This window comes from Typopeltis vanoorti, chromosome 20 (assembly GCF_054136105.1).
Source record: "Typopeltis vanoorti isolate ZY-2024b chromosome 20, IOZ_Tvanoo_1.0, whole genome shotgun sequence".
Lineage (NCBI taxonomy): Eukaryota > Metazoa > Arthropoda > Arachnida > Uropygi > Thelyphonidae > Typopeltis > Typopeltis vanoorti.
This window is the reverse complement of record NC_143568.1, coordinates 30,469,393-30,494,152: the sequence shown is the minus strand read 5'-3', so window position 1 is coordinate 30,494,152 and position 24,760 is coordinate 30,469,393. Positions and strand designations below refer to the sequence as shown.

Below are 24,760 nucleotides of genomic sequence, written 5' to 3'. Positions count from 1 at the left end.
AATTTTAATTTACGGATCTGAGAGCTGGATTAGAAATAAAACACTGAATCAAAGACTAAAGACCTCTGATATGAGAATTCTGAGAAAGATTAGTGGAGTGAACACATGGTATCAATGGCAGTATCACATCAAAAATGAGGATATTAGGAAAGAACTTACTATTATTAGCATTCAGGAATATGTTAGCAGAGTTAATTTCAGATGGTCACTTAAACAGAATGGGAAAGGAAAGATTAGCAAAACAAGTGTTCTCTGCCAGGTTGGCAGGAAAACCAGAGGAAGACCAAAATGTAGATGGATCGATACAATAAAAAGTGCCTTAGAAGATAGAAATATAAGATCTGATGACTGAGTCTTGACAGGTAACAGATTGATTCTGTAGATACGAAGTTAGTAATGATGTAACTTTTTTATGTGGTACTATCAAAATTATCCTGAACACCCCTGAGGGTACATATCAGGAATTTGATGTCTTCTTTTTGGAAACTTGTTCAAGAAATGAAATCATAATACAAACAACTAACTATCCACTGCATTTTAATCATAAAAATTTTGAAAATTATAACAAAAAAATATTAAAACATGTTTTTACAACCTGTTCTGAAACACAGCAGTCCCATCTACAGAATAACACTTCATTAACTCAATAAACAGGACCTTAATTTCTTTGAGCCTTTCCATATAAGAGAAGGTCAGTTTTATAGTTGCTTTGGTGGGGAAAATTGGAGTCAGTCACTCTTCGTATTTTTGGAAAGAAAGAGAAAGAGAGAGAGAATGCTACAGAACTTTCCCAATCTCCTGCTGTTGTGTTGTCAACATGAAACAAAAATAATATGTGAAAAGTTTTTTACCTTGGACATAATATATATTAAAGATACCAAGTAATTTTATAAACTTGGTTTTTTACTCCTTCTCCCAAGTAAGCAAAAATAGTTAAGTTTGCGCCTGAACGTAGTTCAAGTCTAAAGGTGGTGCAACGCCAGTGCAACTCATTGTAAAGGCGGGTAAAGCTCTGATCACTATTCTTAGTATTTCCCATAATGTAAGACACATCTCACTAGGAGATGTATACTATTATACATTATGGGTGGGGGAGTCACTACCTAGATCGGTTTCAACCTTTTTTGAGGTCTCCTCAGTGAGTAGCTAGACCATGAAATACCAAGGTTTTTAGTAAAAGCACCTTATAGCAACTTTACCTATACAAGTTGCTATAAGGTGCTTTTACTTTGAATAAGAAACTCTGGATGAGATAAAGATGTGAAAAGTTTTTAACCTTGGGGATAATATATATTAAGGATACCAAGTAATTTTATAAACTTGGTTATTGCACCACCTTTAGACCTGAACTACATTCAGGCGCAAACTTAACTGTTTTTGCTTACTTGGGAGAAGGAGTAAAAAACCAAGTTTATAAAATTACTTGGTATCCTTAATATATATTATCCCCAAGGTAGAAAACTTTTCACATCTTTATCTCATCCAGAGTTTCTTATTCAAAGTAAAAGCACCTTGTAGCAACTTGTATAGGTAAAGTTGATAATGCTCTGTATTACTAAAAACTATATAGGACACCTTATGAGGAAAGGATAGAGTCAAGGTGGAAAAGAGCAAGTCATGTTCTTCTTTAAAGAAAGAATCAATTTTCACCTGTTTTAGTTTTAATGTCTAATTTGTAAATGGTTATGGCTTAATACGACAATCAATTCTTAAACAAGATTTGAATATTTTCAGCCTTGTAAACAGTTTCCTTCAGATTTTGCATTATTTTGTGATCTCAGTGAATAAAGAGACCACAAAAACTCTGTCACTTCTTCACTGATCTCCAGAATGAGACTGGACAACTTCTTCCATAGCTATTACTTCAGGGACAAAATTTCCTCCAACTGTGCCACATCCGTTTCTGTTGTTTGGTGGGTTTGAATCCTTCAAAATTGGTTACAGTTTGGTGCCAACAATTTATTTCATACTACGGACAACAATTTCTGGATCACATTCTCCTATTCTTTGCAAATGTTATCTATAGCTCCTTCCAGTACTCTTTTTATATCAGCTTGCCTTCTCCATTAGTAAGTTTTTACAAATGTTTAAAGACAAGATCAGGGTACTCTGTCTTAAAACGTTTACATGACATACAGTGATGCTTAGTGGCAAAATATTTCACTTTTGTGAATCCAAAGTCTAAACTATATGCTGATATGTTATAGATAGGCAGGAGAGCTTTCATTGCCAACTGTACTGCTGGTATAAAAAAATTCACAAACCAATCTTAAATAATTTACTTTGGAAGAATGGAAGGAGGAGATAGTGTATGGGAACAAGGAGGACAAGTTTGTGGAATTTCTGAGAGATAAGTATCTTAAGAAGCATGTGATTGAAGCAACTAGATGCTTTAATGTTTTGGATTTGATGATTACTTCACGAGATGTAGTCGTCAATGAAGTGATGACACTGTTGCCGGTTGGGGAGAGTGATCATGAAGTACTTGTTTGGAAAGGGATAAAATAAGAAAAGGTTACTGCCAAAAATGGATACATGTTAAAGTATAAAGCAGGTGATTATAGGAAGCTATGTAGTCAGTTAGCTCTGTTCAGCTCAGCTCATCAGGGTAGATGAACTGAGCAGATAAAATGTGTTGACAATGCATGGAAACTCACAAGGCAGTATCTGACAAAAGCAATGAATGACTGCATACCAAGGGTTAAGCAAGTAAATAGAGTAGGAGTGAAATGGATGAATGGTAAAATCCAGAAAGCTGTGCTGGAAAAGAAAATGTTATGGAGGAGGTACAAGACAGTTGGTGGTGATTGGATCCATGAAGAATATAAAGTGCAGGCTGGAAAGGTGACAAGCATGGCAAAGAAAGAAAAGGTGCAGCATGAGAGGAGATTGGCTAGTCACGCCAAGGTTAACTCAATGGAATTTTTCCACTATATGGTAAGCAAGAGGAAGAATAATTATTGCAGATTAACACTGGTAAATAGTCTTGGCAGCAGATATCAGCTGTAAAGGATATAGTGGAATTATTGAATGAACACTTGATCAGTGTATATCATATGCTATAAATGATGCAGCTCAATATATAGAAGAGAGGCAAGTATTAGGAGAATTGGAAGTGAAAAAATCTGAGGTGTATCAGATGTTGGTTGGATTAAATGTTAATAAGGCTGTGGGAATGGATGACATATCACCACATATTCTTAAGGAATGTGCACAACAGTTGGCTATGCTCTTTGCCAGGTTATTTAATCTTGCAGTGGGTAGGGGCCCTAAGGAGTGAAATGAAGGCAAAATAGTACCACTCCACAAGCATGGTTCTAAGACAGAAGTCTCCAACTATAGGACAGTCTGTATAACTGCAGTTGTGGTCAAGGTGCTGGAGAGAGATTGGTAAGGAATATAATACAGGATTTGTCAGCATGGATTTGTAAAGGGTAGGTCCTGTTTTAGTAATTTACTTGCATTTTATGATAAGGTAACACACGTGCTAGATAAGGGGGAATCATATACAGTGATATTCTTGGACTATGCAAACGCATTTGATAGATTACCACATGATAAATTGGTGCACAAGCTGCAGAGGATGGGAATAGATTGGCTCTCTGAACAATACTAGCAGGTTGTGTGATGGAGCAATGTCTCAAAAAAGGAGGGTAACCAGTGACGTGCCGCAGTGTTCTGTTCTTGGGCCCCTATTGTTTAACTCATTTGTAAACGATATATCATGTGGACTCCTAACCCTTGCTCCCATTTCAGTTGTTTGAAATGGGAGCAAGGGTTAGGGCAGTAGTAGAAGAGCTTATGTAGGAGTTAGTGAAAATGAGAAGCAAAATGAAACATTTGGAAGAGGTTATTAAACATCTAAAAAAGAAAGAGTCAAAGGATAGTCATATATATCATTGTATGGGGAAATATCATTAGAGGTGTGATGACAATAAAGTGCACAAACATGCTTTCCTGGTGGAACAATGAAGGAAATAACTGATGTGTTGCAGAAAAGGAAAGATATAGAAAATATATCGAAATTAGTGGTAGTCACAGGCACAAATGACTTAGTCGGGAAGAAAGGATGTTGATAGAGATTTGAGGAAGTTGTTGTAGCAGGTAAAGAAGAATAATGTTGTTGGGAAAGTCATATCTGTTGCCCAGATATGACAACAATCAATTGAGAAGGAGAGCAGAGATAATGAATAGTAAGATGGCCAAGTGGTGTGATGCAAAGGGGATTCAATTTGTAAATCTGTGGAGTAAATTGGAAAGAAAGTTGGAATGGTTTAAAGTTGATGGATTACATTTGAATGAGTTTGGTGAAAACAATAGACTTTCTAAACAGGCATTTAGAAAGTCTATTGTTTTCTGAGAAAGTACAGAGTCAAGAAGTTAATGTAGCAAATGATCAGAGTCTACTTGTGAAACAGGATAGCAGAACTAAATGAATAGGATCTGATCTTCCCTTTCAGTCATTTCTGACTGTAGTTGACTTTGTAGACATTGGCCACAAAGTACTCCTGGTGAGATTTTTACAGGGTAGTTCACCATTGCTTTCCCCAACCCCCCAATTTTATCCAGGCTCAGGACTGGCATATGGCTGGGACGTATTCATGACTGTAATCCGTGTGTGTTCACAGGGCCGGTTTGCCTGTTCTGGGGAATGAAAAACCCGAGTTTCCAGTTGAAAAAACCCCCTACCTCTGTATGAGACTGGCTAACTCACCTTTTGTCGAAAGAGACCAGATAAAGGTTCCTCACATCACTGATGGGAATCGAACCCAGGTCTTTCCAACCAAAGGGCTTTGTCTATACTGACTGAGCTACGGAGGCTCCAATTAATAGGAGGAAGATGGATATGAGGTTGACGATGTGGTTGCAGCAGCAAAAGTTGATGAAATGCATAAAGGTGAGGATGACACAGGTAAGAATGGAAATCAGAGTCAGGAGCAGGGAAACGGGAGTGCTCAGACCAAAGAGAGGTGTGGTTTAGCAGCTAGAATAGAGAATGTTGGTGCTTGTAGAATGGCCTCAAACACACAGGGATTGTTTGAGGCCATTTCAAATACTCCTTAAACAAATGTAAGGAGTATTTGAAACAAGAGAGCTGAATTAGTTTCATCGATTGAGTTAGTATGCCCAAAGATAACTGGAATAAGTGAAACTCGGTTTTGCGAGAAGAATGTAACGTTGGCAATAGAAAGAGAAGGATATAAATGTGAAAAGAGGAGGGTGGGGGTGCTTAGTGATAGCACAGGAATTGTGTCCACAAAGTGTGGAAGTTGAAGTGCATGCACAGATTTTGAATCTGAGTGGTGTTAAGTTGAAATAAATAGTATATCGGATAGGAAGTTATTATAGGCCAGAGAATACCAATTGTGAAATGTTTAGCTAAATTAGTTAGGCATGTAAAAAGAAGGTGATCCTGATGGGAGACTTTAATTACAGGAATATAGAATGGAAAGAGGAGATAGTGTATGGGGAAAACAAGGAGGGTGAGTTTGTGGAATTTCTGAGAGATAAGTATCTTAAGCAGCATGTGAATGAAACAACTAGAGGCTTTAATGTTTTGGATTTGGTGATAACTTCACAAGATGTCATTGTTAATGTAGTGTTGACACTGCTGCCAGTTGGTGAGAGTGATCATAAGGTACTTGTTCAGGAAATGATGAAAGAAGAAAAGGTTACTGCCAAAAATGGATATATGTGGATGTATTTTTTTTACATGGAGAATTGTTACTGAATGGAACACATTAATGAAAGGAGTAAATGAAAGGAGTAAATAAGAGATTTGTATAAAGCACTGGTCAGACCGTGCTTGGACTATTGTGCTCAAATCTGTTCACCTGATTTTCAGTATAATGTGGAGACACAGGAGAGGGTCCAGAGGCGAGTGACTAAGACAGTATCACGACTTTGGACTGTTGCCTATTGAGAGAGGTTAAAAAATGTAGATTGCAGTTTGGTGGATAGTAAGAAAAGAGGCAATATGATAGAGACATTTATGTTAATGAGAGGATTTTATCGGATTAATCCAGATGAGATTATAAAAAGAGTAGAAGATGAGAGGGGAAAAACGAGAGGTCATCCCTGGAAGTTACGTAAGAGGGTGGTGAAGAGGAGTGAGAGGAGTAGATTTTTTTACATGAAGAACTGTCAGTGAATGGAATGCATTACCAAAATGTGTTGTTAATGCAAGGAGTGTTAATTATTTTAAGATTTGATATGTTGTCAGTTGAATCTCCCACGATGAGTCTTCTGACTCCATGGAAGGTGTAATAATAATAATAATACAAACATGTCTACACATGTTTTGTGGACTTGGAGAAGGCATATGACTGGGTTCCTCGGGATAAGCTTTGGCAAGTAGTACAGGAGTATGGAGTGGATGGCCAACTATTAGCTGCCATCAAGTCCCTGTATGAATGCCCCGAGTTTTGTGTCAGGATAAACAGCACAAAAGTCTGAACCTTTCACAGTCTCCGTTGGCCTCCGCCAAGGGTGTGTTCTGTCACCCCTCCTTTTCATAATATTTATGGACTGGATTGATAGGCACAGCCGAGGCAGTGAGTGCGTCAGAATTGGAAGATGTAGCATTGGACGTCTGCTTTTTGCAGATGACCTAGTTCTGCTTAGCTCTTCCACAGATTACCTCCAGCAGACCCTGGATAGGTTTGTAGCTGTTTGTGCAGACACCAGAATGAAGATCAGTTGGCCAAAACTGTAACATTTGTGGTCTCAAGACAACCATCCCAGTGCACTCTAAATGTAAGTGGAGTCCCAATGAGGCAGGTAGAGAAGTTTAAATACCTTGGGTCCATATTCACAAATGATGGAATGGAAAATGGGACGTAGAGCTAGATACTCGAATTGGCTTAGCAAGCTCAATATTGCGGGAGCTTGGCCATTCGGTAGTATTGAAGCGGGAGTTAAGCCAGAAGGCAAATCTGGCTGTCTTCAATACAGTCTATGTCCCCATCCTCACCTATGGTCATGAGAGTTGGGTAATGACCGAAAGAATGCGGACACGAATCCAAGCGGCTGAAATGAAGTTCCTTCGAGGGGTTGCGGGGCTGACAAGACTTGACAGAGTCAGAAGCTCTGCAATTCGGGAAACCCTTAATACTCAACCGCTGTTTCTCCATGTTGAGAGATCACAGTTACATTGGTACGGGCACCTGGTCAGAATGCCACAAGAGAGGCTCCCTCAGCAGGCCCTCTTTGCCAAGCCAGAGGGTGGGAAGGCCAAGGACTCGCTGGATAGATTATATCCAAAACCTTGGGTGGACACATCTTGGAATCCCACCAGAACACTTGAGCTTGGTGGCAGAGGATCGTGACCATTGGAAGTTCCTCTTGCAGCTGTTGTCCCCACAACCCAATTAGGAAAGGTGGGCCTTGAAGATGTATGTATAAAACAAACATTTTAGGTGCAACAATTTATTTTTGCTTGAAACAGATTCAGTAGAAATGCTTTTTTTTTTTTTTTTTTTTTTTTTTTTTTTTGTAAATAAATCATAACCAGGTAAATGGATCAATTCAAAAAAATTACACTGAATCACTAAAGCTCACTTTTAATAATAAAAATTGTTCAAATGTTCTAAAATCATAAAATATGCCCATCAATTTGTACTCTGTTCATTTTAATAAACTTATGTAGACAATTACTATATTAGAGTAATAATTCAGTTGAACTAAAGCAAAATAATTATGACATTTCAAAATTACGAAAGCCATGATTTGGAGTATATACATATAAACCAAGAGACAAGCTACATTACAATACACATAGTATGCTCAACTAACACTAATTTGGTTCAAATGTTGACACTTTCCTGACCTGTGGGTGAAAAAAAAAACTACTACATCAAAGCTAGTCCTGTTATCCGTTTGGCTAGAGATTACTAACACATATCAGTCAAAACAAAAATGGTACTAGTGATGGCCAATATAAGCTCAAATTTTTGCTAAGAGTCCTGAAGTGAGGATTTGCCTAAGAACTTGAAACACAAGCCAATCGGCTGAAATCTGGGATTTTCATTGTTTAGATTAGGATGCTTGATCTAAATTTCATAGGCTTCCTTAAATTTGCATTCATACCAAGTTTTAGCATGATGTAAAGAACAGGTTCTTTTCCAATCTGTTTGGTGTTAGAGTGTTAAGCGTATGACCATTTACCAAAATTGTTAAATTTGATATGCATTTTGTCACTTGTATTCTTTTTTCTGGATTGGAATCATGCTTCCTGTTTCACCTATATGAAATAAGTTACGGGTGCCCTAGATTCGATATACTCCAGGATGGACTTGTTGTTGACATAATCCTTTGGAGGAGTTGAATATGTTTTTCAATTTTGTAGTGAGTTTAAGGGTAGCATTAAAGTTGTAATTGTGTAGTATTCCATTTTATCTTAAATCCCTTAATTTAGGTGTAGTTTTTTGAAAAATGTTATTGATATTTTTGCTACAGCCATTCTTTATAAATGTGGTGTTAATAATTTGTATGTAATGAAGCGTATGCAACTTCATTCCATATTTCATACCACACTTCACTGCAATTCTCACAATGGGAGAACCCACTGTTAATTATTTTTTTAGAGCTGGTTGTTATGTGGTGGGCTTGCAGTAGATAGATTGCCTGAGAGAAGACATGTGACAAGTCTCTCCAGAAATGGAATTCTGGATAGACTTGTTTTCAGTTTCTGGGTTTTCAGTTTCAAACAGTAAATTGTATGTATTTGTATTGTTTATTCAGGTGGCTAAGGAAAATGTTTAAAATTTGACAGCTATGTGGCAGATAACAAAAATAGTGTTAACACATCTAAGCCAAATTGCAGGTTTTAGAGTAGAGTAGAGGTTACAGAGTTAACATGGAAGAAATTTTTCATAGAATGGAAGAAGGAAGTAAAACAAGAGGTCATTCCTGGAAGCTGTACTGTATAAGGAAGATAGGAGCAGGTTCTTTGCATGGAGAGTAGTTAGCAAGTGGAATGCATTGCATGACAGTAAGGTGAATATAGACATAAGTCTGTGGCAAAATTATTTTGCCACATGAAGTAACCAGAATATAATATATAGGCAAAGAGAGCTCAAATATCAAGTGGATAAATTTGTTCTGTAAGAATTGTGTCTTTGATTGGGACATTTGTGAATAGAACAAAAACTTCAAAATTGACTAACAAATCGTCTTTGACATTATATTTTTGATTTTGTTTATGAGGTGCTGTGTGTTTTATATATATATATATATAGGAGGAGGAATAACCTATCAATTCCTTGGGTGTTTGACACTAGTTTCTTGGCTAAGTAATAATTAGGACTGTTTATACCTTCATATCAGCTATAGCATTACCTCTGTCCCTTCATGATAAGACATCCTTATTAGCTTTTAAAGATTTGATGACTGCTAGTTCTTTTTTAGTTATATTGCTACATTTTGCTTTGGTATTATTCAAAATGTTGCAAGTTTGTGCAAGAATTTGATCAGCTATATATTGAGGTTGTGCAAAAGAAAACGCAGAGAGGAAAGATTGCATGTGTTGCCCAGGTATGATAATGATGAGCTGAGCAGAAGAGCAGTAATACTGAATAGCATAATAGCCAGAATGTGTCAGTAGAGAGGATTGGAATATGTGAATGCTTTGAGGGCATTTGAGGACAGAAAGAAGCTGTTATGCGAAAGACTACTTACATTTGAATGAGGAAGGATGAAAGCATCTGGAGAGATTGCTGTTTTCTGAAAGAGTCAGTGTGTCAATGCAGGAATACGAGCATTCCCAGGGTGGATGGTAGCAGGGGTGGTCTCTTGTGGGAATGGATGTTTGGGGGAAGGGGGACAACATCAGGTAACACTGAGTCCAGTAGGGTAGAGAGAGGGGACAATGATAGGTATAGAACCAGTGACATTTTTATGCTTTATACTAATGCCAGGAGTATCCGAAATAAAGGAGATGAATAGCATCAGCTGGCCAAAGATTATTGGGATCTCTGAGACGTGGTTGACATAGAATGATAAAATAACAGGAATTGAAATAGCAGGATACAGCATTTTTCGGCATGATAGGAAAGGAAAATGTGGTGGTGGAATACTGCTTATGATAAGTGATGACTTATGTCCTCTAAGAGTGGAGGCTTCGGAAGACAGTGACACTAATGATTTTGAAAGCATATGGTGTGAGGTAGAAGTGGCCAAGACAGGATATTTGGGGGGGGGGGTTTGCTACAAACCAGGGAGCACAGAGGGTGGGGAGCAGGAGATGTTTATGCAGTTGAGCTTGGCAAGTGCAAGAAAAATGATTGTTATGGGAGATTTTAACTACAACAGTATAAGTTGGGGAAATGAAAATGTAATAGAGAGAACAAGAGGTTGAAGAGTTTTAGATTTGGTCATAGCATCAGAAGAGCTGATAATAAGTGAGATGACATCTCTCCCCCCCCCCCTTTTTTTTTTTTTTAAGTCTTGTGAAAAAACCTAGTTACACATAGTAAAATCCAGCAAAATATTCCAGCTACTATACTTTGGTGTTCTGTTTTTGGTAAAAAAAAAAAAAAATTTTCATTAAATGAACAGAACACTTCAACTATGCTGAAATGTACTTCATAGTTCGGAGATATTCAGTTAAAACTGGGTCACATAAGCTTACAGAAATTTTTGTGTTACCTCACTAATCTATTATATCTGTTATATAATGGACTTAATTATTTGAAATAAATCTTATTTTTTCCGTAATTAACTTCTCCCTGATTGTCATTCAGAGTGAACAATTTTTAATGAGATTCTTCTCTCTAATTTATGTGTATTGTTTGTGTGATGCAAATCCCACTCATAAAAACCTACAATACATTAACACTAGGTATACTGAGAATTAGCAAATATAAAACCCTGCGTTAGAGACCAATCATGGAACTTATCTTTTTCAAGCCACTTCAATCATCTGATAAACAGTAGTAATCTCACGCTGGATGAAGAAATGTATCTCTACTACCTATGTTACAGACCCACTCAACATCTATTTCTAATCCAGAGTATTTTAGTAATAAGATGTGACACCTTTTGATCACTTTTATATGGAAATATAACTTCTGCATTACTTCAACCTTGGTATCACTTCTGGGTCTGGCTCCCACTGATGAGACCTTCATAAAGGTTGAAACCACTTTGGGTAGTGACCCTTCCCATATGTATAGCATTATACTTGTCCATAAGGATATTTGCTTTGCATTATGGGATACTAAGGCAACTGATGTGAAGTCATTAGCCTCTATATACAAGTAGCCCAGTCGTGAAGTTACTTCACACACAAACTTTGTTTGCTTACACTTGGATAAAGGATGAAACCAAGAATATAATTTCTTGGCATCTTTAATTTATACACTCAGATTTATTATCCATGGCATAGTAGCATCTGATATGCTACTTCCTGTAAAACATGTTTCACTGGGCATGTTTGGAATTTTAAAATAAAATTTATTCAATGAACACTGGTCTGCACTTACAACACCGTAAAAAAATAAATTTGACATTTAGCTTTATTTGCAACAGCAAAATTGTACTAAACAGCATTTTTAGCTTTGCTTGCCTAAACCTGCACAGCCATGTATTGTGCTATAATAGCATGTATAAGTCTAACATTAAAATACAAATGATCATCATCATTAAAGACTTGATATATACCCATTGGGGATATATAGTAAAATGCAGTCTGAATACTTTTTGAAGATGCTCCATATTACTTAAATAAACAGTTATTAAAAAACATAGGATAAAGACAAAGTTATTTATTTAAATTGTATTTGCATACTAAACTTACATGTATCTGAAATCTATTGTAGATACAAGTTTCTCTGGAGACTGAAAGAAAAAAATAAACTTTTTAGCATATAGTGCAAAAATTGTATCACAATCTCCTAAATAACAACAGAATTATCACTTTATATTTTTTTTAAAAAATTGAAATTTAAGAATGAAGATAGTTTAATGCTTACATTCTATGCTAAGATAAAGGTATGTTCAGCATATATTTAGTGTAAATACCAGCAATCCCTAAATTATTCCATTAAAAGTCCTATGAGGCATAATTTTAGGCAAGTTTTTAAATGATGTATAACGTAACTATTATTAGTGCTTTGTTCCCATCTGTCTCTTAACATATAAAATAACAGCTCTAGCTTAACATAGTTTAAAAAAAAAAAAAAATTTGGCTTCAGGAATCTTTACTAAAATTTGTCAAGTGAAGAACATGTGCTACAGTTGCAATAATTAGCTATATCAGGTAACACACTAAAAGATTAAGGTGTATTACAGATGATTTCAAAGTGTGGCTGGGTGATTGAATGGTAAATGGTAAGACAGTGGGCAAAAGTGGCAGTGAGTTAGCAATGTTGACTGGTAAGACAGCATGTGTGGATGGCTGCAAATTAGCAGCAGTGTACAGTAAGACAGCAGATGTGCAAGGTAGAGAAATGTGGTTTGCATAAATGGCACTGAGAAAGTAATTGAAGCAATGAAAGTGGAGTTGGTAAAGATGAGCCAAGAAATTAAATGTATGAGGAATGAACTGAGGAGAATTACAGATTTTCATGGGAATCTGAGGAAGAATGTGGCAAAAGATTTGAAAGAAGTATCAAATGATTTGAGAGTGGTAATGTATGGGGATTTGATGATAAGAGGTGTGGTGAGTGAAAGGGTACACAAAGTTTGTTTTCCAGGTGGTAGAATAAGCAGGGTGATTGAAGAATTGGATAAGAGGAGTATGCCAGCAAAAAGTTATAGTGGTAGTTTGCAAATGACTTGACTGGTAACAAAAAAGAATGTAAGGAGGGATGCAATGAGGCTGCTGAGGAGAGTGAAAGATAACAGTGTGGTAGTAAGGTAGTCACAGCATTTTGTAGCTAGAATAATGAGTTGAGAAAGTGAACAAAGATTATGAATATGCCAGCAGAGTTGTGCGAGGAGAAAGGAGTTCATTTTGTGAATGTTTGAGATGAATTTGAGGAGTGGATAGAGCGTTATAGAAGAGATGGGCCACATTTAGATAAATTTGGTATGCGTCAGTTGAAGAAACTGTTGCTGCAAGAGAAAATAATGATTGAAGTGAATGTAAGACCTGAGGAAGCATGATAATTCTGGAAGAGCAGGAGAGTAAGATAGGCAAGTTTTGTGAACAGAGAGAGGTGAATGGCATGAGTAAAACTTCATCGGCATTCTACCTTTTATCATGCCATTACCTCCCTCCACCATTAATCCCTTTATAGCTATTTTAGAGCTATTAGTGGATTAACTGTTGGTTAGCAACCTTTGTGTTATTTGGAATTTCCTTTACTGTCCTTTTTTTGCCTCACAATTGATTTATTGCGTCTCTTCCCAAAAATTGAAACAAATATCACATGTGCGAAAATAATCATTCCTGAAATGACCAATCAACCTTTGCAATGAATCTATTTAGTAATAGTAAATTTGCTATAGTTTATTCTTCAAATCAGCGCAATGGAACAAGACAACTTTATGTTTCTTCACTTTACTGACAATACAGAAGCATTTTTTTTTTTTTTTGTGGATTTTCTGGCGTTTGTTTGCACTGAAAATATGTCAAATATTTATATTTTTAAATAACATTTATTGAAATAAATATGATGACCTTTTGTTTTCTTTTGTAGCAAAATACCATTATATGGATTATCATATTTTAGTTATAAAAACGATTTTTTTTTTGTTTTTATGAATAACAAATGATGTTAAATTGCATTACTCAGTTTCCGATTGCGAGTCTTTTTAGTATCAAAAATTTATATCCAATGATATTTTAGCACGGACTCTTCAGCTTCATTTTTTTTTGTAGGATGCACATTACAATAATATCCAGTGCGTAACCACCTAGATATGTTGAAAATATAATATGAAAGATATCATATATGGAATGATTCAAAATTTATGCTCACTTTGAAGATTTTCTAATGCCCCCCCTTTATCCTCTCATGGAACACAATTACATAACTACTCTCAATTTCAAATTAAGGGGATAAAAATCCCTTATGATTTTACAACCAGTATGCGAAACTCTGAGATCGAAAACTACGATCTCAGATAGATCAGATATATGGGCACACCTTTCTGGCATTCGTATAGTGAAGGTATGCAAGTTCTTTTCACTTTATTATTATTACGGGTATCTCCATGGAGTCAGTAGACTCATCGCGGGAGACCCAAACTAGCAAAACAATATCTGTCATATCTCTTCTTGAATTCATTTACAGACGAAGAGCTCACAACTAAGTCAGGCAATGAATTCCACTCATTCACCACCCTCCAGGCAAAAAACCTTGTTCTGACACCTTTGTTAACCACACTCTTCTTTAATTTCCAGAGATGACCTCTTGTTCTTCCATCACTATCACACAGCTGAAACATTTCCCCCGCATCAATCCTATAAAAACCTTTTAGTAATTTGAATGTTTCTATCATATCCCCTCTTCTTCGCCTATCAACCAATCTCTGCAATCCACAAGCTCTCAAGATATCAATGTGTAGGGAGCATTTTTTATATCACTCACCAACTTGGTCACTCTTCTCTGAACCCTCTCCACAGCCTCCTCATCTCCAAAGAATCCAGGTGACCAGACCAGAGCACAGTAATCCAAATGTGGAAGTATCAATGCTTTATAAAGGGGAATAATAACCTCTTTATCTCTGGATGTCAGTGTGTTCCTCAACAACCAAGTAATCCTATGTGCAATCTTGGACACCTTAGCAATGTGTCCTCTGAACTTCATCTCCCTATCTACCAATACCCCTAAGTCCCTAGCCTCATCAATCTCTTGGAGTACCTTTCCATCGATGTAGTACACAGCTGATAATCTTTTAATCCCAAAATGCATGACTTTACACTTTTCCACATTGAACTGACATCCATTTTCTTTTGCCCATTTTACCAGCTTATTTAAATCCTCCTGCAAACTTTCAACATCAGCTTGATTTTTTATTGCACTACACAACTTTGCATCATCAGCAAACAACTGAATATCTCCCTTTAAGCCGTTTCCTATATCATTTATATACAAATTAAACAACATTGGCCCAAGCACAGAGCCCTGAGGCACACCACTGGTCACCTGCCTCATTCTGGACTCGGCTCCTCCATACACCACCTTATGGTATCTCTCCCTGAGCCATTCTCCTATCCATATCACCAATTTAATATCCATTCCCATCTGCTCCAATTTGCGTAACAGTGTTCCATGGGGTATCCTGTCAAAAGCCTTAGCAAAATCCAGAAGTACTACTGTGTAGCCAGTTCCTCTGTCCAACTCTGATGTTATTCTATTATGAATAGTTAATAGATTGCTAAGGCAGGATCTACCTTTAACAAAACCATGTTGGCCTCTATAGAGTATCATATCCTGATCCACTCATTCTTGAATTTTGTCTTTAACCAACTTTTCCAATACTTTTACCACTACTCCTGAGATGGTGATTGGTCTGTAATTCAATACCACAGTTTTAGAGCCACCCTTATGCAAAGGAACCACTTTGCCTAACTTCCACTCCCTAGGGACCATACCAGAGTTCAAACTTAAATTAAATATCCAGGTAAGAGGGGTTGACAATTCATTTGCACATTCACGCAACACCCGAGCTGATATTCCATCTAAGCCTACCGCAGTGTTTGCATTTAAGTTTTGCAATATATTTAATACCTCTGATTCTTTAGCTTCAATTCTCACATTAGGTATTGCTATAGGTATAGAGATATCCTCACTTGGGTGATAGACTTTTGAGAAGTGATCACTCAGTAACTCGACTATTATGATAAACTATGATATCATCCAGGTCTACCTACTCACTGATGAGACCTCGAAAAAGGTTGAAACTGGTCTGGGTAGTTACCTCTCCTCATAATGTAAGGCAGTATTACATCTCCTAGGAGCTGTGTTTTACATTATGAGAAAATATCAAGGATAGTGAGGGAGCTTGCTCTACCTTTGCTTTGAGTTCCGTTGGTGTTGTGCTACCAGGTGTTCACTTATGCTTGGATTCGCCGATAGTTCTTCGGCATGAAACTCTTAGATCGTAGTTTTCGATCTCAGAGTTTTGCATACTGGCTGTAAAATAATAAGGGATTTTTATCCCCCTAATTTAATTAACTTCACCAGAAAAAATAGCCGTTTAGCTTTTTACTCTCAATTTCTACAGGTTTGAAAGTTCTTCCAGACAGTATTCAAAATCTATTACTTGATTTTACCATTTTTTGAAAAAAGAAATAAGGCAATAATATTGTTGTGCCGTGAAGCTTCTCATTCTGTACTATTTCTTTGCAATCTAATATCTGCTGTTCTACTGTCTGCTGAAATTATTTGAAATTTTAGAAATGCTATTCTATATCTTCACCATGTAAAACTGTTTATATGCATACCACACAAAAGAAAAGTCAGTAGTATTATTTTTGTTTCTTTTTCTTAAAAAATCTAAATATTACTACTTGTATACTGCTGCTGCTATTTCTGAAATAATCTACGTCTTAGAAATACTTGATAATAATCCTCTTAGCTGAAGGAAAATCTAAGAGCTTAGATTACTCCCACTGCTATTGAGAAAGAAAAGCAGGAACACTTCTCCATTAGTCACACTAAAGTGCCTCAAGCTATAATGCAGAAAACATCCAGAATGTCTTGTTGATTAGCAGACATCCTAATACAGAAACACTGACATTTCTTTTACATGCTGATACAGTATTTATGCCAAAATAATTTCTTAATTTATAATGATCAGTTTCACTTTTATTAATTATAAAAGAATTATAAAAAATTTTCATTTTAATTATTTAAAAATTTTAATTATAAAAAAAATTATAAATTATTTGATACAATTGTCTTGAAAAAGAAGATTTGAATTATTTTAAAAGAAAATGAGCATATGTGTTACATAATCTTTGGTGGGGGGGGATGAGGGTTATAGACCTATTCATTCAGCAGATATTTCAGAGAATTTATTTTAGAAATCATTCCCCCCCCCCCTTATCCTCTCATGGAACACGATCACATAACTACTCTAAATTTACAAACGCAAATCACTCAGGGAACATTATTATTATTATTATTACCCAAGCCCTCATGGAGTCAAAGACTCATCTGGGAGATCCTTTTATCACACACACACCTCATCATACCATGTCTTAAACACACTCAAACTCCTTGCAGACACCGCACTCTCAGGCAAGGCATTCCAATCATTTACAACTCTGCATGAAAAAAACAGCCCATTTATTTTAGTGTAAAATAGTAGCAAAGGTTTAGCTACTTCAACAATGCCATATCTAAACTAGAAGAAAATGTTGTTATATCTGCTGATGTTAGAACTCTTACATAAATAATATTTTCTGACATGATTTCTCTATTAGTTATAATGTAATCAAATTTACAGATGTTTGCCCTCTTGCATTCTCCCATGTTATAATGCAGTGATTTCTTTTTTGTACTACAAGAAAAAAAAAAAAATCAGATAACAGAAGAAAAATATGTAGTATTTTCTTTTTCACTGGGTGAATTTATAATGTTCTTTCTTTGTGTTTTGAAAGGACAGTGGAAATGATTTTTTTCTTACTATTTTTGCCATTACAACATCTGATATAATTATAAGAGTGACATTTTACTGCTTTTCTCCTACACAAGTAAAAGATACAAGACAATAATATTGTTGATTCTGTCGAACTTCCTTGTAGTGGAAATTTTTATTACAAAACATATACATACATACACACACACACATATATATCACACACAAGAACAGCACAGATAAAAAAGGTGAGTTATAAGGCCCTGATCAGATCATATCTGGATGACTGTGCTCAGAACTGGTCACTGGAACTTCAAGGAATGAAGAAACTTTAGAGAGAGGGCCATGGGTGGAAGAATTATTAATCCTCATAACCAACAAAAATGATATCAAGATTAGAATGTTGGTTATGAGGACTGACAGAGTTTGACAGACAGTCCACATCACTCATTCATTTTCTAAAATGAAGGAGTGAAGATCAAGACTGCTGAAATATTAAGATGTTCAGATGTAGTTACAAAATGAGCACCTGAGAGATTTTTATACTGTAGAACAACAGGAAAAAGACAAGGATAAGCAGCTACTCTTAAGTTGTGCAAGCTATTAAAAAGAGACACTTCTCACATATAAGTAATATATAATTTTTTTTGAATCAGAGTAATAAGTAGTAATTTGGAAAGAGACAGTAAATTGAGTTTAAGGAGTAATACATGAAAGACTGTGTTGTCTAAAGCAGGTTTCCCATGCTGAGTCCCATTTCCCAAGCAGGTCCTAAATAATGACTTATAGATAATTATTATCAGAATTAGTGGCAATATTCCAAATATTGTCAGTAATAATGATTGTGTGAAGATCAATTAAAAAGTAAGATGAATAATGATAATATTGCTTCATATATGTTTTTACTTTTGTTACCAGCTTATTATTCATTTCACAGTGATGCTTTGTTTTGTCATAGCTAGCTCACAGCATTTTGAACCATAGTATATCCAATTTTGTGGGTACTGTTCCAATACTGACAATGTAATGTAATGCGAGTACATGAATGTGTGGAAAATTCTTTTAAATAATTAAAATCAACAATGTGTTAATAAAATAATGTATCATATACAAATAATTATATTTTCACCACACAAATAAATGAAACAATACTTGTTTATACCATGTCAGTTAATAGTTTCCACAAGGGCTTATCTTCAATTTTTGCCCAAATATCCCATAATGCATTGATTATGGCAGCTGCTGCCAGATGAATAGCTCCTTTTTCTGGGCCAATCTATTCAGAAATAAATAAATCTAAGTAAAATTCATTCTGTAAATAATAATAATACAGATATAATAAATCTACATAAGACATATGTAATTTAAATATGATACATTATATTGGATTTATTGGACCATGCTTTTGATAAACATATATACATAATTGTCGACAAGTTTCGCCAGCTGGGGTCTGTCTGTCTTTTTCAAGACGAGAAAGGTTATACTAACATTAAATGCTAAAACAAAAGAATGCAGTAACAACTTAAAAATCAGTTAAACAAATTGAAGAGCATGCGTGACACCAAAAGCATAAAGCGTGGAGACTTAGTCATTCTTATTAAACCGCGTTTTATAATTTTTCAGGTAATTGAGTTCTGCTAAACAATGAATTTATTAAATTTTTCTGAAATTCTTCCTTGGTTTCTATTGAGATTGTCTCCTGTCTGTAGTACCACTGCAGCTTCTTTAAAGATTATACATCTGAAATCTTCTTCGACGTATGGCATGGAGCATCGCTAAGGACAGCATCGCTTTCTACAAATACGCAGGAGTTTACAGCATACCATGTTTGTGTGGACTGACTTACATAGGCCAAACTTTATGAAGCCTAGAAATCCGAAAGAAAGAACATGTTGATGTAAATAATAACAGAACAGACACCTCAGGATTAGCACATCATTTCTCAATTTCAAACCATTTCATAGATTGGGACAACAGCTCCATGCCATGCATTGAAGAAGATTTCAGATGTAGAATCTCTAAAGAAGCTGCAGTGGTATTACAGACAGGAGACAATCTCAATAGAAACCAAGGGAGAATATTAAAAGACATTTGGAAAAACTTAATAAATTCATTATGTTTAGCAGAACTCAATTACGCAAAAAATTATAAAACGCGGTTTAATAATAATGGCCAAGTCTCTATGCTTTATGCTTTTGATGTCACGCATGCTCTTCAATTTGTTTAACTAATTTTTAAGTCATTACTGCATTCTTTTTGTTTTAGCATTTAATGTTAGTATAACCTTTCTCATCTTGAAAAAGATGGACAGACCTCATCTGACAAAACTTGTCGACGATTATGTATATGTTTATCAAAATCATGGTCTAATAAATCCAATATAATGTATCATATTTAGTGAAAAGTACCAAATATTAACTATCAAAATGACATATGTAATTTCTCATCTTAGTGACTAACTCTAATTATGGCAGTACATATCTGTGTATGTATTGACATATAGCATAACCACTCATCATAAAAGCAATGTTACATGTAATTGTTAAATAGATCTCTCAGTGTTCAATCTTGGAAAGATCTTGAAATATGTCTTCGCAAAACTGGTTATACAAAGAGAATCTTACAAAACATTATATTTAGAAGAAAAAACGTGAGTTTTCTTAGTATAAGAAAACCTGCCCTTTCCTTTCTGCTGTTCATTAAGAAACTAGTCATCATTATCATCACAACATTCTCAATCTATCTGATTCTTGTCAGATCTGATTATAGTGTCGGGAGGGGAGTAGTTAAAAACCTAATTATTCTGCCTTGAATAGGCAATAGTGATAATGCATTACTAACTTTGGAAACAGCTAAGCTTATGAATGTTCCATTCAGAAAAGGTTACATGCTAAACTACAGAGCAGGAAATTATGACCAACTGAGGAGCAGACTGATTTTGCACTATAATATCAGTTGTTGGATGGGAAAGAATGTATTCTGACAGTTAAAAAACTAATTTGGAGGAAAACTGTTGGCGGAAGTGTGTAATAATATGTGCTTTTCATGCTGTACTATCATGATATCCTGCACACCCCCCCCTTCAGGATGCATAGCAGGAATTTTAAATGATAATATCTGTATATTTGAGTCTATAGTTCACCTCTGAAAGCAGATAACTTTGATCATTTTAAAAGTTTCTTGCATGTTTTGCTTTTTAATGTGATATTCATTTTTATGCAGCTGACAACTAAATGATGATTATTTTCATATTTCAAAGATGCTCTAGTATCCAAAACCAGTTGAAAATACTGCTATGAAAAATAACTTAGTTAATAAGACTTATTTCATATGTCTTCTCTCCATGTGAATTTGTGCACATCTTTACGTTAGAAGATGTTGCTTATATTATTTCCTATTTCTTCAAATTTTTTCTCAAATATTGTCAGGTATTCATTCCCAACTTTACTGTTTAGATCTTGAAAGACCAGCTTATTTCTGAAAACAATATCCTTATGATAGCATATGAGTATGTTTATGTAGTGTCACAATGCTACTGTGCATAAGGTCCCCTTGCAGTGAAATGCCATATGCCATCAAAACACTATCATGCTTAAGGTCCTATCTTTGGATGCATCTATTAAGTAGTAGAGTACTAAAGCAATTAAAAGGTAGTAAACTTCATTTCTGTTAGTTTTTCATTAGGAGACAAATCCATTTTGGGTGATAGTAATATAACTTGCATAAAATATATACAATTTCCACTTTGTTCAACTAAAGTTACGATGAGTTACACATCCAATTGCAATCAGTCCCATGGGACGGTCAGCTATTGAAATAACCAGATATTAGGCTAGGGCAAGGTTTCCCAAACTTTTTTTTCCCATGGCCTGGTTGTTTTAATACTTCATCTTCGTGACCCACTAAAATTTTTATGGCCAATAGTTTGTCATCAGTACCCTTGATGAAACCGAATTGTATGTAATCCTCTGAATACTGTTGGGTCCAGAACATCATCGTCTTTTTTGTAAGATTAGTATACAATACATCATATGGCAGTTTGTTAGTGCTGTTTTCAGAACTCATGCCCGGCTGCACGTCACTCGATTGTTCATTGGTGCTAATCGAAGAGTTTGTAACTGGCATATTGCTTGTTTGTTTTTTTATCACCCATTTATCCATCATTAAATGGGTAATGGCAAGTGAGATGAAGAAAGAATGAAATAAATTATTTAGAAACAATTATAATAATTACAGTTGTTCAGCCGAACCCACCGGGCAAGGTACACATAATCAGTAAATATAAAAAAATATACTCCTTCTCGATTCTTAATGTGGCAGGCAATTAAAACAAACGCCAGATCTCCAAACAATTCGGCTGGTGGCGCGGTTGTCGCCGTGCAGCCTCGCCATTAGTTGAGCTACTTTATCGTGAACAATGAGATTGCGAAATGGCAACACGGACACAGACGGAGTAAGTTTTTGTCTATTAATTAAATTATTTATTCATTAGTCCTGATTAAATGCTGTTTACTTGTATTTTAGATTTTTGTGAAAAAAAGAAAACCCAAAAATGAAACACCTAGGTTTTCGAGAGTTTTTTAAGGTGACCAGGCATTTAGCTTTCGTGACTCGGTGCCGGGTCATGACCCACCATTTGGGAAACGCTGGGCTAGGGAATACGATGTTATATTTATACACTATTAGGTTGATAGCCAACTTGTACAGGATGCAAGAAGCCACAGTAAGAAAAGGTGTTGGATTGGCTTCAGATTCGAAAAGGAGTTAGGCAAGGATGTTTACTTTTTCCTCATTTGTTTAGTATATATGCAGAGGACATCATGCGTGAAGCATTGGATAAGCTCAAGACAGAAGTTAGGATAGCTGGTAGATTGATCAGTAATCTGAGGTATGCTGATGATACTGTACTCTTCTGTAATGACAAGGAAGAACTAGGACTAATTCTTGATAAAGTTAACAAGATCAGTAATAACAGCAGGCTTCAACTCAATCCTAAGAAGACAAAGATTATGGTTCTCAAAAGAAATACAAACAGGGAAGCTCTTGAGAAACAAGTGTACCTTAATGGAAAAAGAATTGAGGAAATCAGCACGTTTGAGTACCTGGGATCCATCATTAATATGAAGAATTGCTGTTCAGAAGAAGATTAGGAATGATTAAAACAACAGTCAGACATGTCTAAAATCCAGAAGGATGGATCTATCTCCATGGGAACAAAGTAGAGGATTTTGGATGCGGTTGTTTTCCTAACAGCAATCATTTCAGAGGAAAGGTTTCTAACAGCAACTTATGGATGTGAGACTTGGAACCTAAAGAAGTCAGATAAGAAAAGAATGGCTGCTTCTGAGATGTGGTGTTGTAGAAGGCTGTTGAGGATATCCTATACTGAAAGGCATACAAATAAACGAGTGTTAGTAAAGAAAGACTAGATTTGCAGGACATCTTCTGAGAGGTTCTTCGGGACACCTGACAAGAACTATATTACAAGGGAAAGTTGAGGGGAAGAGAAGATGCGGAAGACCACTAGAAAGTGGTTTAATGACATCGTGGAATGGACTGGTTTAAGAATGATGGAAGCGACAGACAGAGAGAAATGGAGAAGAGCTGCTCATCTGCTGCAACCCTCTTGCTAGAGGATGCTACCAGATGATGACGACGAGTCAAGATCAGTAGAACTTTAAGGCTTGTTAAGGATATTTACAGAAGAAAGTTAAAATATTTAGAACACATTGAAAGGATGGAAGGGGGACTTCTCAAAAACGTTATAGAAGGTAAAGTTCCTGGAAAAGAGGAAGGGGTAGACCATCAATGAGATGGATGGTGTGTGTGTGTGTGTGTGTGTGTGTGTGTGTGTGTGTGTGTGTGTGTGTGTGTGTGTGTGTGTGTGTGTGTGTGTGTGTGGAGTGACTGATCTTGAGAGAGTTGAAGATGCTAGAAAAGCATACAACAGCTATATGGCAAGGCCTGCTGTGGCACATCACTCAGTATCAGAGTGACCATACAGCATCTGTGGATGCCCGGTGAACATATAGATGGAATGCATTTTTGAAAATTATGCAGACAACTACTGTGTTTGAATAAAAACTTTAGTTTAAGATAACTAAAATCTACATTTGATGTTTCAACCTTTATGTCAAGGTCATCTTCTGGAGCATACAACTATACACAGAAAACAAGCTACGCTACAATCAAACTGGTTTGTTAAAGACACTGACCAGCTGCTACAACAATTGTTGACCTGACCTCTAGCAAAAAAAAAAAAAAAAAATTATACATAAATTCTAGAGTCCTGTTATTAGTGTTATCTGTTGGTTGTAGAAATACATTGGGCACAACAACAAGTATCTATCTATATACATATATTAACATCATGTACACATTCCAGCCACTTGGTATGGAATGGTTTCTAATACTAGCTGATGATTGGCTAGCGTCCTGACTTATGCTGGATCTTATATATTAGGTAGGCTGAATGTGTGCCATCCAGATCCTTGGAATTTTAATGCCATCTTTGTTGTTGATATTTGGGTAGTTTATCAGGATTTCACAGGCTTCCTTAAATTTCCTTTCGTACCAGGTTTTTGTGTGTGTAAAGAGCAGGTGCTTTTCCAGTTGATTTGGTGTAAGGTGTTGAGTGCGTGGTCTGAGAGGCCAGCTCCACCATAATGGTTATATTTAATGTGTTCTTTCTTGCGTACAGAGATTGTCCATCCTGTTTCACCAATGTACGGTAAGTTACAGGTGCAGCAGATGCAATAGACTCCAGGATGTGCTAATGGGAGGAGAGGATCCTTAGAGGAGTTGAATATGGTTTTAAGTTTAGTGGATGGTTTAAAAGGTGGCATTGAGGTTATAATGTTGTAGGATTCTGCTGATTTTTTCCAATAACCCTTTAATGTATGGGATGGCTATGGTTTTACTGTAATCTAGATTCGTTTTTGTTGTAGTTTTATGGAGTATTTTATTAACAGTATTTTTGTTATAGCCATTATTTATGAATGTGTCGCTCATGATTTTTAGTTCATGTTTCAGGGCTGGTTAGAGAAAATTGTTGTAGCTCTGTTTTTAAGGGTGTTAATGACTCCATATTTTTGTGATGGGTGGTGGTATGAATTAGCATGTATGTATTGGCCAGTGTGTGTTGGTTTTCGGTAAACTGTGAAGGATAGACTGCCTGAAGGAAGATGTGTGTCTAGGAATGGGAGCGAATTTTGGTTTTTGA

General features: G+C 35.9%; 1 protein-coding gene across 1 annotated transcript in view; it reads right to left on the bottom strand.

The window, feature by feature from the left end:
- Window positions 1–24,760, bottom strand: part of LOC150095329 (mitochondrial enolase superfamily member 1-like) — a 198,785-nt gene that overhangs the window by 91,052 nt on the left and 82,973 nt on the right. The window contains exons 4-5 of the mRNA XM_090409917.1: window positions 18,698–18,811; window positions 11,798–11,838 (exon numbers count right to left, since the gene is read on the bottom strand). Of these exons, the coding sequence (XP_090266043.1) occupies window positions 11,798–11,838; window positions 18,698–18,811 (155 nt within the window). The remainder of the gene's footprint in view (window positions 1–11,797; window positions 11,839–18,697; window positions 18,812–24,760) is intronic.